This window comes from Narcine bancroftii, chromosome 3 (genome assembly GCF_036971445.1).
Source record: "Narcine bancroftii isolate sNarBan1 chromosome 3, sNarBan1.hap1, whole genome shotgun sequence".
Lineage (NCBI taxonomy): Eukaryota > Metazoa > Chordata > Chondrichthyes > Torpediniformes > Narcinidae > Narcine > Narcine bancroftii.
In genome coordinates, this window is record NC_091471.1 from 283,450,772 (window position 1) to 283,463,571 (window position 12,800).

The 12,800-nt window shown below is 43.1% G+C and overlaps 1 protein-coding gene across 1 annotated transcript in view; it reads left to right on the forward strand.

The window, feature by feature from the left end:
• Positions 1–12,800, forward strand: part of LOC138758873 (E3 ubiquitin-protein ligase Arkadia-like) — a 72,010-nt gene that overhangs the window by 43,119 nt on the left and 16,091 nt on the right. The window contains exons 8-9 of the mRNA XM_069928382.1: positions 1,966–2,368; positions 5,440–5,560. Of these exons, the coding sequence (XP_069784483.1) occupies positions 1,966–2,368; positions 5,440–5,560 (524 nt within the window). The remainder of the gene's footprint in view (positions 1–1,965; positions 2,369–5,439; positions 5,561–12,800) is intronic.

Here is a 12,800-nt window from a genome sequence, read left to right on the forward strand (position 1 = left end):
ACAGACCTGCTTTCCAAAAATCAAGGAAGCTACTGACGTGACAGGGCAAACATAAACAGATTTTGAAGTGAAGAGTAGGGATCCAAACATCGATGTGAAGAGAATGAAATCTACAGCAGAATAAAACAAAGTGTAATGTCAAAAATTTGGAGTGAGATGAGTGATGCTTGGACAGGTAAAAGATTGTCAGAAATAAATTAATGAAAAGGATGGAACATTTTTATCAATGATATGAAAATGAAATGAAGCAAGAAGTTTAGATGATTTTAAAATCTCAAGTATCTATAAGATCATAAAACATAGGAGTAGAAATAGGCGGTTCAGCCCATCGTGTCTGCCCTGCCATTCAATCATGGGCTGATCTATTTTCCCACTCAGCTCGACTTCCCAGCTATATCCTCATAACCTTTGATGCCCAGGCTAATCAAGAACCTATCAATCTCTGCCTTAAATACAACCAACGACTTGGCCTCCACACATTTACCACCCTCTGACTAAAGAAGTTCCTCCACATCCCTGTTCTAAGAAGACACCATTCAATTCTGAAGTTGTGCTTCTTGTTATAAATTCTCCTACCTTGTGGAAGTAACTTTTCTACATCTACTCTGACCAAGCTTTTCAAACTTTGAAATGTTTCATTGAGATCCCTCTTTATTCTCCCAAGACCAAGAGCCATCAAATGATAACCTTTCCATTCCTGGAATCATCCTTGTCAACTTCCTCTGAACCCTCTCCAACGACAACACATCCTTACTTTACTTAAATGAGGAGCCCAAAATCATGAGGTCTCACCTGTTCCTTATAAAGTGTCAACCTCATCCTGACTCTTCTACTCCTCTTGAAATGAATGCCAGCTTTGCATTTGCCTTCTTCACTGCTGACTGAACCTGCAAGGAGGTATCCTGCACCTGGAGTCCAAAGTCCCTTTGCATCTGGGTATTTTCAATTTTCTCCCTATTTAGAAAATAGTCTGCCCAATTTATTCACAGAAAAACATGGGACATACAAGACTCTGAAGAGACATAAAGACGACAACAATAAGAATTACAAAGAAATCCTGACCATGATGAATGCTGGTTTATTATTGGAGCTTTTACTTTATTATTTACTCCAGAAAGGATATAAAACAAAACCTGTTAAAGAAGTTCCGTTGCAATCTAATTGATTGACAGAGCAGGTTTGCTCACTCCAATTGTGTTGGTACAATATCCTAAACAAAAATGATCCCAGAGAGGCGATGACCATTGGGGGGGGGGGAAAAAAATTAGTTTTAAATAAAGTAGGTGCTTAATCGATAGCTTTAAAATTAGAAAGAAATTTCATGGAGTGAACATATATTTTCTTGAGGGTGAGTTTAAAATCAAGGGTCACAAAGTACACATGGGGCATTCTCAAAAAATGGCCCTGACATAAACCAGTAACTCCTCTCCATGGAAGCTGCCTGACCCTGCTGAGTCTCTCCAGCTCTTTGTCCTGAAGAGCAAGGCCGGATGATCGTTGAGAAAAGTGGGATAAAAGCGCCACCAAATATCCTGATTGCGCCGTTAATTCAGTGCGATTCTGTGTACCTGTGAAGAGTAACGTGACACAAATGTGTAATTTTTCCCTGATCGTTCAAGTAGGCCTGGGATGAACGCGAAGGCTGAGGTGTTTTTTAAAAAAAAAGAAAAAAAAAAAGATTGGGTCTTGTAAACTGAGCGGCACGGTATTCTGCTGTGCTTCTGGGATGGTGTGATTACTGCATCAGAGTTCTTGTCGTGACATTGCATACAACCCCGAGATTCATATCAGTATATTTTATTGGTCTTGAGGACTGTATTCTGGAGCTGTTGAAATCTCTTGACCTGGGTCGGTTGCATTCTATACCTTACTGCTTATAAAATTATTATCTAGATTAGACTGCCTTTTACTCTTCCAGGTAACAGCATAATGTATTCTCCTGATTGTTTTCTTTATCTCTCGCAGACTCTGCATTTTCCAGTGCTTTATCTCATCCCACGCCGTCCACGCAGGCAGCAAGCCAGCCTTGTCATCCTCCCAGATCCACCAGTTACCCCATTGCTCGGCCTGTGCCATCCTACCATGCCCGCATGCAACACGGGCTCCTGACCACATACAGGCCCACTGCTTCCCAGCAGCTTCCTACCCTGCCGGCTTCTCATCAGCCGGTGCCGCCTCTGCATTTGGTGCCATTCCAGCAGCCACCCTTGACAACCACTCCTGTGCTAATGAACACACCATTAGTACCGGCTACCACCCCACCCCAGCAGCAACAACAGTGCTCGGTGTACCAGCAGCAACAACAATGCTCGGTGTATCAGCAGAGAGGCCCTGAGATCCAAGGAAACCATTGGATGGAGACTGTGAGGTAAGAAGTATGATTCTCCTAATGTTGAAAGAATTCATCACAGGATCATTGCAAGACTATAAGTAGTTGGGAAAATGCTGGAAGCTATCATTAAGGGAAAAAAAAATAGTGAAACATCTGGATGCAAACTTTCCAGGAAAGACGGGTCCTGTTGATAAATTTACCGGAGTTCTTTGAGGATGTAACCAGCACAATGAATAGAAGGAAGCAGGTGGATGTTGTTAACTTCTTAGAGAAATTTCAAACATCCAGCGCAGTAACTGGCCATTTCGGCCCCTGAGTCCCTGTTGCCCCAATTGGCACCCCATTAACCTACACTTCGCTTTTCCTTTTGAACGGAGGGAACAAACCGGAGCCCCCGGAGAAAGCATGCGCAGACGTGGGGAGGGTGTGCAAGCTCCTCACAGACAGGGCGGGATTCGAACCCCGGTCTGGTCACGATCGCTGGCGCTCTAAAGGCGTTGTGCCAACCGTGCCGCCCTTGGATTTCCAGAAGGCATCCAATAAGGTGCCACATAAAAGACATCCATAAGGATGCATGGAGTTGGGGGTAATGAACTAGCATGACCAAAGGATTGACTAACCAATCAAAGACCGAGAGCTGAGATAAATGGGCGTGCCTGGCTGGCAATCCGTGGCAAGCACAGGGGCTCACAACTGCTCTCGATTTGGAAGAGGGAACTGAGTGTTGCGTATCTAAGTTGGCTGATGACACTAAATTGAGTGGTAAAGCAAATGGTGTGGAGAGTCTGGAGAGAGATTAAGTGGAGTGGCAAGAGTGTGGCAGATGGGGTAAAATGTTGGTGAATGTGAGATCGTGCATTTTGGAAGGACAAAAATAGATCAAATGATTATTTTAGCAGTGAAAGATGGCCGAATGCTGTTGTGCAGAGGGACCTGGGATTGCTTGTGCACGAATTGCAAAAGATTGGTTTGCAGGCGCAACAGGTCATCGAGTGGCAAATGACATGCTGGCCTTCATTGCTTGAGGTATTGAATTTAGGAGCAGAGAGGTTCTGTTGCACCTGTACAGGGTACCGGTGAGGCCGCACCTGTAATACTGCATCCTGAAGGATGTTTTCGACATAGCCAGTCCTAGCAGCCCCTATTATTAACAGCTCCCTGCCCACTGGTACTGTTCCAAGTGTGCTATGGTCCAACCTCTCCTCAAAAAACCCAACTTAGACCCCACCATACCCAAACATTACAGACCAGTTTCTAAACTTCCATTCCCGGCAAAGGTCCTTGAAGAAGTTGTTCTCAGCCAATTGTTGCCCTACCTACATCAAAATAACATCGGAAAGATTTTAGTCAGGTTATAAGGCCCACCGTAGCACAGAGTTGGCCTTACTAAAAGCGTATAATGACCTGCTCCTTTCTACTGACTCAGCCACTCTAATTCTCCTGGACCTTAGCGCAGCTTTCGATACTGTGGATCCCACTATTTTAATAAACTTTCATTTAAAGGTCTTTCATTTAAAGATCTTGAGAAAGTTATCCATACCCTTGTATTATCCCGTTTAGACTCTTCTAACTCTCTATATGCTGGGATTAAGTCAGTCTTCATTATTCCGTCTGCAACTGGTTCAGAATGCTGACAGGTGCCAAGAAGAGGGACCCTATCACTCCTATTCTGGCCTCCCTCCATTGGCTGCCAGCCCGGCTCAAAATTGATTTTAAAGTTCTCTGTTTGTCTCTAAAGCCCTTAATGGACTAACCCCCTCTTATTATCACAGATCTCCTAACTCCTTATTCCACTTCAAAACCCCTCGGGTCAGCTAACGGGGCACTTTGCTGTTCTGCACTCAAATCATAAACTCAGTAGAGATCACACCTTCGCTATTGCAGCCCCCAAACTGTGGGACAACATTCCTCCTTCCATCAAATCAGCCCCTTCCATCAACTCTTTTATATCCAGATTGAAGATATACTTTTATTCACTAGCATTTTGAGTCGACCTCATGTACCTGATTGTTACCTTGTGTTCTCATCTCTTGTATTCGTTTTAATCTGTTGCCTCATTGTGATGTCTTTTGGATCTGTACACCTCTTTGGTCAACATGAGTTGTTTTAAATGTGCTGTATAAATACATAAACTGAAATAAACAGTTATGATTTCTCTACTTGAGAACCTTTGGTCGGGCTTTGGAGGGGATGGAGAGGTGGTTCATCAAGTTGATTCCAGAGATGAGGGGGTTATCCCATGAGGAAAGATTGAGTCACCTGGAACTATCTTTGCTAGAATTCAGTAGAATGAGAGGAGATCTTATAATTGTGAAAAAGATAGATATAGGCAGGGAAATTGTTTCCACCAGTAGGTGGGACTAGAATGAGGGGACAGAGGCTCAAGATTTTGGAGAGTATATTTAGGAAAGAGATGATGAGGAACTGCTTTCCCCAGAGAACAGTGAATCTGTAATTTTCTGCCCGGGGAAGCAGTAAAGGCAGCCTCATTTAAGCCAGATTTTTGTATAGTAGGGGAATTAAGGGTGATGGGAAATGGCACCTATGATTTTGGTCAATGATGGGGCATTTTCAATAGGCCAGGAGGCTGACTGCTGTTCCTCATTCTGTTGTTCTTGTATTGCTCAAGATTCAACAATTTAGCATAACAGCTGATTGCTTTTGCAGCCAGTCTCGTAGCAAACAAATCCTAGAACAATTAAAAAATGTCCCAGTGCCAGCTGGTTCAGTGATATTGTAGAAGGGAAACCTGTGCTTGGCTGGTCTGTCCAGCCCCACCAATATGAGCAACAATTTTGTGGTCGTCATTGATCAGCAAGTTAAAATCTAGATCCACCATTGTAGAATTTGAAGTCCGGTCTTTGGTTTATTCATCTAGTAATTTAATATCTTTTAGTATTTCCAAAACGTTGAATCACCTGGCGGGTCTTCCATTCATCGATAGGTAATAGTTTATGTCTTTGACGTCCATTATTTGTTGATGGATATTCGTTTGAATGGTTTTTTTTTTTGACTCTGTTCATTGTTGCAGCTGATATACTTTTGGGCACCTGTGTTGAGAGCTGGTTCTGCTATATAGTCACTCATCTTTGTATATGGATTCACAGGGAAGAAAGGGTGACGTCAAATTTCCCACAGTACCATTCGGGTCATGTTCACTTACACCGATACCAACTGGTACCGCCGAGGTTACATCTGGTCTCTATGGCAGCACCCTCCATTCCTATGGTAAGACAGAAGAGTCCTAAAGGTAGTATTTTTACTGAGTCTTTAATTTGAGCTATGCTTGTGACAACTTCCTAGGACCTTTAGAATAAATTTGTTTTGAATGCTAATGCATAATAACTTCTGTTAATTTTGTCTTTATTTGGCATCTGATTGCTTTTTGAAGGAAATTGTATTCCTTGAACATTTTATGTGAAATATGACTGGATCTGCGTGTGATGAGCTTGTTGGGTAGGACAGAATAAAGCAATCTTGTATGCCATGGTGTAGGGGAATTCGCATGATCCCTGACAATGTGCAGTTGGTTCACGTCTCCATCTTGCACCAGAGATGTTGATCGGATATACACGATCTCTTGTCTCCCGCAGTAGCTCTGAATTATACAATCTCATACCCCTCAAGTTGGTTCGAATCACACAATGTCAAATCCTAGGAGTTGGTCCAATATTCAGGGATTCGTCCAGTATGGAGTAAGTGTCGATTTATCATGAGCAAAATCTTGGTAATGAATTTTGAATATTAACTGAGGAAGTGGATCCATTGTACCTAATATTGGTGAGTGAATTTGTAACATTCAAGCCTATGTGAGTTTGTTTTTAGACATACAGCACAGTAATAGGCCACTTCAGTCCATGTGTCCCTGCCACCCAATTTATACCTCATTAACCTACATCCCCCCCCTCCCCCTCCCAGTACATTTTTGAACAGTTGGGAGAAACTGGAGCCCACAGAGAAAACCCACGCAGGCATGGGGAGAACGTACAAATGCCTTATAGACAGTGAGGATTCGAACTGTGGTTTGATCCCGACAGCTGGCGCTGTAAAAGCGTTGAGCTAACCCTGCTATGTCAACCATGCCACCCTTTAGAGAGACAGCACGGCAACAGGCCGTTTTGGACCGACGAGTCCGTCCCGCCAACTTACACCCCATTAACCTACAACCCTGCTCTATAAAGGCATTGTGCTAACCGTTTTGAGATTTGAACCTCCACTTAGGAATGTTCGATTGTGTGATCCTAATTTTCTATAAAAAGGCTTCTATAAAGGTTTCATCATTAAGGAATGTTAGCTTGAAGAATATGGGATCAGGTGTAGGCCATACATCCCCAGGAATCTTCTCTCCCATCCAATGAGGTCATGAGATCTTGTTCCTGAGCAATACATTCCTGCTCTCTCCTTTTATCCCCAGATTGTCATAATATCCATTGACTGTTTCTAATACAGAGAATAGGAAATTCCAGATTTATCAAAAAATGAAATTTCTCCTTATCTCATTTCTAAATAACCAATTCTTTATTTTTAAACAACCCCACACACACACACACACACACACACACACACACACACACACACACACACACACACACACACACACACACACACACACACACGTCCTGCAGCACCATTCTTTATGTAGCAAAGGTGGTTAACCAATGTTGGGCCTGAGCCCATTGTCACAGCATAAGCAAAAAGTAGGCCAGATGTCTCAATAAAATGGAGGGGAGGGGTGGAGGGAGCACAAGCCCCGCAGACAAGAGACCATCACTGGATATGGGGAGGAGGCAGGAGGAAAGTAACCTGGGAAGTGTCAGGGAGAGGAAGTAGCTCTCTAAATTGTTGTCGGAAGGAGGTGGGGAGCTGGAGGAAAGGAGACAGACTTGTGTTAGGAAGAGTCTCAGGTTCGTTGGGTTCACAGAGAAACGAATCTGCGCAACTTTAATTAGCACACAGGAGACAAACAGGAGAATGTCAAATGGTACTTGATGACAACAATCTAGACATTCACATCAGACCTAGGTTGGACTCTCAATACCTGTGGCCATCTATGCTCCACATGCTCACACTACAGACTTTCCTACACGCACCCAGTCCCGGTACCAACAGGCGTGTGGCTCTCTGCAAGTACTGATCTATCGCAATACTACGGCTCCGCTTCAGTGTAGTGTACACCTTACCCGTGACACTTCCACTGATGTCCACAATAGTGACCTGGCATGGAACGATGTCCGGGACTTGGACCACAAGGCAGAGAGAGAGAGAATGTGCTATGCATCGATGTTTTATACAGTTCTGACCTGGACGTCTAGCCAATAATAACCCTAGGTAATTTAAATGAGTCAACAGCAAGACTTGCACTAATGGTTGCTGCAGTCCAACCTTGATTGGCAGGTGGTGGGAGTCTCCAGGTGGTGCTCATGGAGTGAACACGTTTTGGTTTTTGCTCCATAAAATATACTATTTTTAACCTGTATCCACCTTTAAACTAACTTCACAGAAGTCAGAAAGATCTTTATTATTTTTCTAATTATACTTGAGTCTGAAAATTTTGAAGAAATGACTGAAGGAAAAGCTACACGAGCTAAAACCCGGGCAGAAGAAGGTAACGGCCGAGAGAAGAAACAACCAGACATTAAACTAAGTGAGATGACCTTCACTGACTTTTTAAAATTCTTTCGTGATGAATTCAAAGATGTTTGTCGCAAAAAAGACCTAGCTGAACTTTGTACAGCTTTAATTGCCTCAGAAGCTGAAACCAAAAAACAACATACCTTAAATGCAGCTCTTCAAACTGAAGTTCAACAAAAAGAGATTAGACTGACAGGTCGAACAGAAACTTTCCAAAGCAATTAAACAACTAGAAGCGCTCCAGCTGAAAAGCATTGATTCAGAGAACCGTTCCAGAAGACAAAATATTCGTTTGGTTGGAATTCCTGAAGGCATTGAGAAAGGAGATCTCCTGACGTTTTTTGCCGAGCTTTTAAAAGAAGCATACCCATCCGAATTCCCTGCTGATCCACCGCTACTTGATAGAGTACATCGTATCTGGAACCGAAATGCTGAAGCTTCCAAACCCAGAGTGGTGATGGTCCGTATGCATTACGTGAGTACAAAGGATAGATTGATTCGTACAGCCAGAAGACTTGGAAATGTGACTGTTCGTGGCTTTAGTCTAAGAGCCTATGAAGATTTTAGTCCGGAGGTAGTACACGCTCGAAGACTGTTTAAAGATCTGATGTCCGAATGTTTTGAGAAGAAACTGAAACCTGCGCTCCTGTATCCTGCGAGGCTCAGGATTTCTCCGGAGAACCAAGCTCGTCAAATATTCGACTCCGTGTCTGCAGCACGGAACTACCTGTCGGCTAATTTCCCGTCTAGCGCGACCTCTCAGCCCGAGTGACCGATTTAAAAAAAAATGCGGTAGATATCGGTCTTTTTCAGGTTAATAGTCAGATTCTGATTTCTGACCATTCAAAAAGTAATAGATCATTATAGCTCTAATTATCCTGTTCATCTTTAACACATTTTTATATATTTTCTTTCTCCTCTGTGAGAATTTTTTAAAAAATATATAAGTGTATGTTTAATTTTATATTAATCTATACTGTATACGCTTATCTTTGTGAGGTTTTTCAGTTGGTTGTTTTTCCAGACTCTTTTGTGTAGTCTCGCCAAGGCAAATAGCGCCTTTGGAAGACTACACAAAAGAGTCTGGAAAAACAACCAACTGAAAAACCTCACAAAGATAAGCGTATACAGAGCCGTTGTCATACCCACACTCCTGTTCGGCTCCGAATCATGGGTCCTCTACCGGCACCACCTACGGCTCCTAGAACGCTTCCACCAGCGTTGTCTCCGCTCCATCCTCAACATCCATTGGAGCGCTCACACCCCTAACGTCGAGGTACTCGAGATGGCAGAGGTCGACAGCATCGAGTCCACGCTGCTGAAGATCCAGCTGCGCTGGATGGGTCACGTCTCCAGAATGGAGGACCATCGCCTTCCCAAGATCGTATTATATGGCGAGCTCTCCACTGGCCACCGTGACAGAGGTGCACCAAAGAAAAGGTACAAGGACTGCCTAAAGAAATCTCTTGGTGCCTGCCACATTGACCACCGCCAGTGGGCTGATAACGCCTCAAACCGTGCATCTTGGCGCCTCACAGTTTGGCGGGCAGCAGCCTCCTTTGAAGAAGACCGCAGAGCCCACCTCACTGACAAAAGGCAAAGGAGGAAAAACCCAACACCCAACCCCAACCAACCAATTTTCCCTTGCAACCGCTGCAATCGTGTCTGCCTGTCCCGCATCGGACTGGTCAGCCACAAACGAGCCTGCAGCTGACGTGGACTTTTTACCCCCTCCATAAATCTTCGTCCGCGAAGCCAAGCCAAAGAGAATCTATACTAATAATATGATTATATTCTTTACTATTTTATTTCTGAATTACTGAAAATGGCGATTTTTAAAAATTTTTTGTTTATTAAAACTTTTCATGGTTTTTTTTTTACATTCGCCATTTTCTCTTTGTCTTTCTTCATAAGCTAATTTTAAAATGATTTAACTCTTTATGACTTTGTTTTATCAGTAGGTACTACACAATTACGATTTTTCTTTTATTTCTTTTTAAATATTTTTCTTTCAATATTTAGTATTTGATTTTAGCTTGAGTTATCATTTTTATAAGTTTAGGTGGTGGATCTTATCTTAATATTAGGAGCTGCCATCTGAAGACATGGGGGTAGGTTTAGTATTATCTCTTCTTTTTTCTCTGATCACTCTCTGGTCAGATGGGGGGCTTTGTGGGTGGGGGGTGGGTTTTGTTTTTCCTTCAGGGGTTCTTATGTTTCATTTTCTTTTGTTTTTTCTTGATTTTTCTTTTAGAACTACAGATATGGCTGACACGTCGTCATTTCCGGTCCTTCCTTATATCTTAATTCTTCTTCCGGGCGCATGGGTCCCTGCTTTGGTTAACCCTTTATATACTGGAGGGTTGACCTAAGTAATGGATCAAAACATTAATTTTGTCTCTTGGAATGCTAATGGTCTAAACAACATGTTTAAAAGGAGGAAGGTCTTTAAAGTATTCCAGAGACTGAAAGCACAGATTATTTTTTTACAGGAGACTCATGTGAGGAAGGTGGTGAGGGAGGAGGTGTGGGCTCAAGTGTAGCATTTCTGTGGTCACAGGGGTAGGTACCAAGGGAGTGATTAGTGGGAAGGGATGAGTGGACAATGGAGTCAGGGAGGTAGCGGTTCCTATGTAAAATGGAGAAGAGAGGGGAAGATGTGTCTGCTGGTGGGATCACCGAGTTGGGGACAGAAATTGTGGAGGATATAATGGATGAGGAGGCTGATGGGGTGGTAGGTGAGGGGCCAGAGTAGAAGAGGTGCAGAATTGATGGTAGTAGAGGGGAAGCCATGTTTTTCTGAAGAAGCAGGACATTTTTGATGATCTGGATTGGAAGATCTCATCCTGGGAACAGATGCAACAGAGTGGAGGAATTTAGAAATAGAATAGAATCCTTTCAGGGGAGAGGGTGTTGAGAGGTGTCTTGAAGGTGAATGTCTGAGTTGGTGGGTTTATTTATTGGTAGTGCAAAAAAAAGTTTACCATATATGTTCGAGCTTACTTTGTCCTCCAAAAGTGCAAATCCTCTCACATCTGCATTAAATTCCTTCTGCCATTTAGCAGCCAATTTTTCCATCTATTCTGCATCCCACTGTAAGCTTTGAGAGCCTTCCTCACTGTCCACTGCACCTTCAATCTTTGTGTCATCTGCAAACTAGTTGATCTAATTTACCACATTATCATTCAGAGCATTAATATAGATGACAAACAATGGATCCAGCCTCCAGCTTGATATGAGGTTTTCTACTACCACTCTCTGGCTTCTCCTGCAAAGCCAATGTATAATCCACTTTTCTACATCACCATGAACACTAAGCACCTGAACCTTCTGACCAACACCCCCATTTGGGACCTTGTCAGAGGCCTTACTAAAGTCCATGCAGACAACATCCACTGCCTAACCTTCATCAAGCTTCCTGGTAACCTCGAAAAACCCGATCGGTTAAACACCACGCACTAAACCATGTTGACTATCCCCAATCAGTCCCTGATATTTATATATCTGATCTCTTAGAATACCTTCCAATAACTTGCCCAGTACTGACATCAGGCTCACCAGCCTATAATTTCTCAGAGTGTTCTTAGGGCCTTTTTTAAACAATGGAACATCTTAAGCTATTCTCCAAACCTCCGGCCACTCTTCCATGGCTTTTTGAAATATACTAGCCTCCCTCAAGGACCGAAGGAGTATCTTGTAAGGTCCTGGGGATTTATCCACCCTTATTTGCCTTGTCAGCAAGCACTTTCTCCTCTGTAATTTGTACAGTTTTCACGACCACTTTGTTTGTTTGCCTCACTTCTATAGACTCTGTCAGTCTCCTGTCTAAATGTCTTGCGAACATCATAATTGTTCCCAAATCTACCACTTCTTTTGGCAGCTCATTCTATATACAGTATACACATTTTCCTCTGTGTGCAAAAATTGCCCTGAGATCCCTTTTAAATCTTCCTCCTCTCACCTTAAACTTAGTTTCAGACTTTCCTATCCTGTGAAGAAGACTGACCACTCACTATATCGATGTACCTTGTAATTCTGCATTCCTCTCAGGTCATTATTCAGTTTTCTGCACCAAATAAATTGGTGCAAAAGAATGGAAAAGAAAGTTAGGTGGTGTCTGTGGTACATTGTCAATTCAGAAATCTGATGGTGGAGGGGAAGAAGCCGTTTTTGGGAAACTCCTTGCCTCCTTCCCGATGGTGGCCCTTTGAAGAGGGCATGGCCATGGTGGTGGTCCTTGAGGATAGAGACTTTTTTTTTAGACACCATCTTTTGTTAGATGTCCTCAATGGAATGAAGACTGGTGCCCACGATGACACTGACCGAGTTCACGTGTCTCTGTCGTCTGATTATATAGACCCCCCAATAGTCAGAGAATTGGAGGAGCAAATCTGCAGAGAGATAACAGACTGCTGCAGGAAACATAAAGTTATGATAGTCGGTGATTTTAATTTTACAAATATTGACTGGGAGTCCTATACTGCAAAAGGTTCTTCTATGGTTTGTTAGTTCATGGGCAGAAACGGTTCAGAGGAACATTGGACCAAATGGAATCAGCTTGAGTCAACAACTTGGTCAGCACAGAAATGCTCCACCCATCTTCCTGTTGTATGCATACATACTAACCCTTCCTCTGACAGCTACGTCCAGGCATTATTGCGGGATCCTGTCAGTGACCTTGCTGAAGCCATGCAAAGCACATTGATGTCATGGTCCTTGTCAACATATGTTGGTACCACTTCTGAAAATGCATTTGAACTGCGGGGGTAGTATCTCCCTTGGGCTCAAGTGGCCATTGCGGACAGACTGGTGGTGCTCAGCAAAGTGGTTGTGCTGT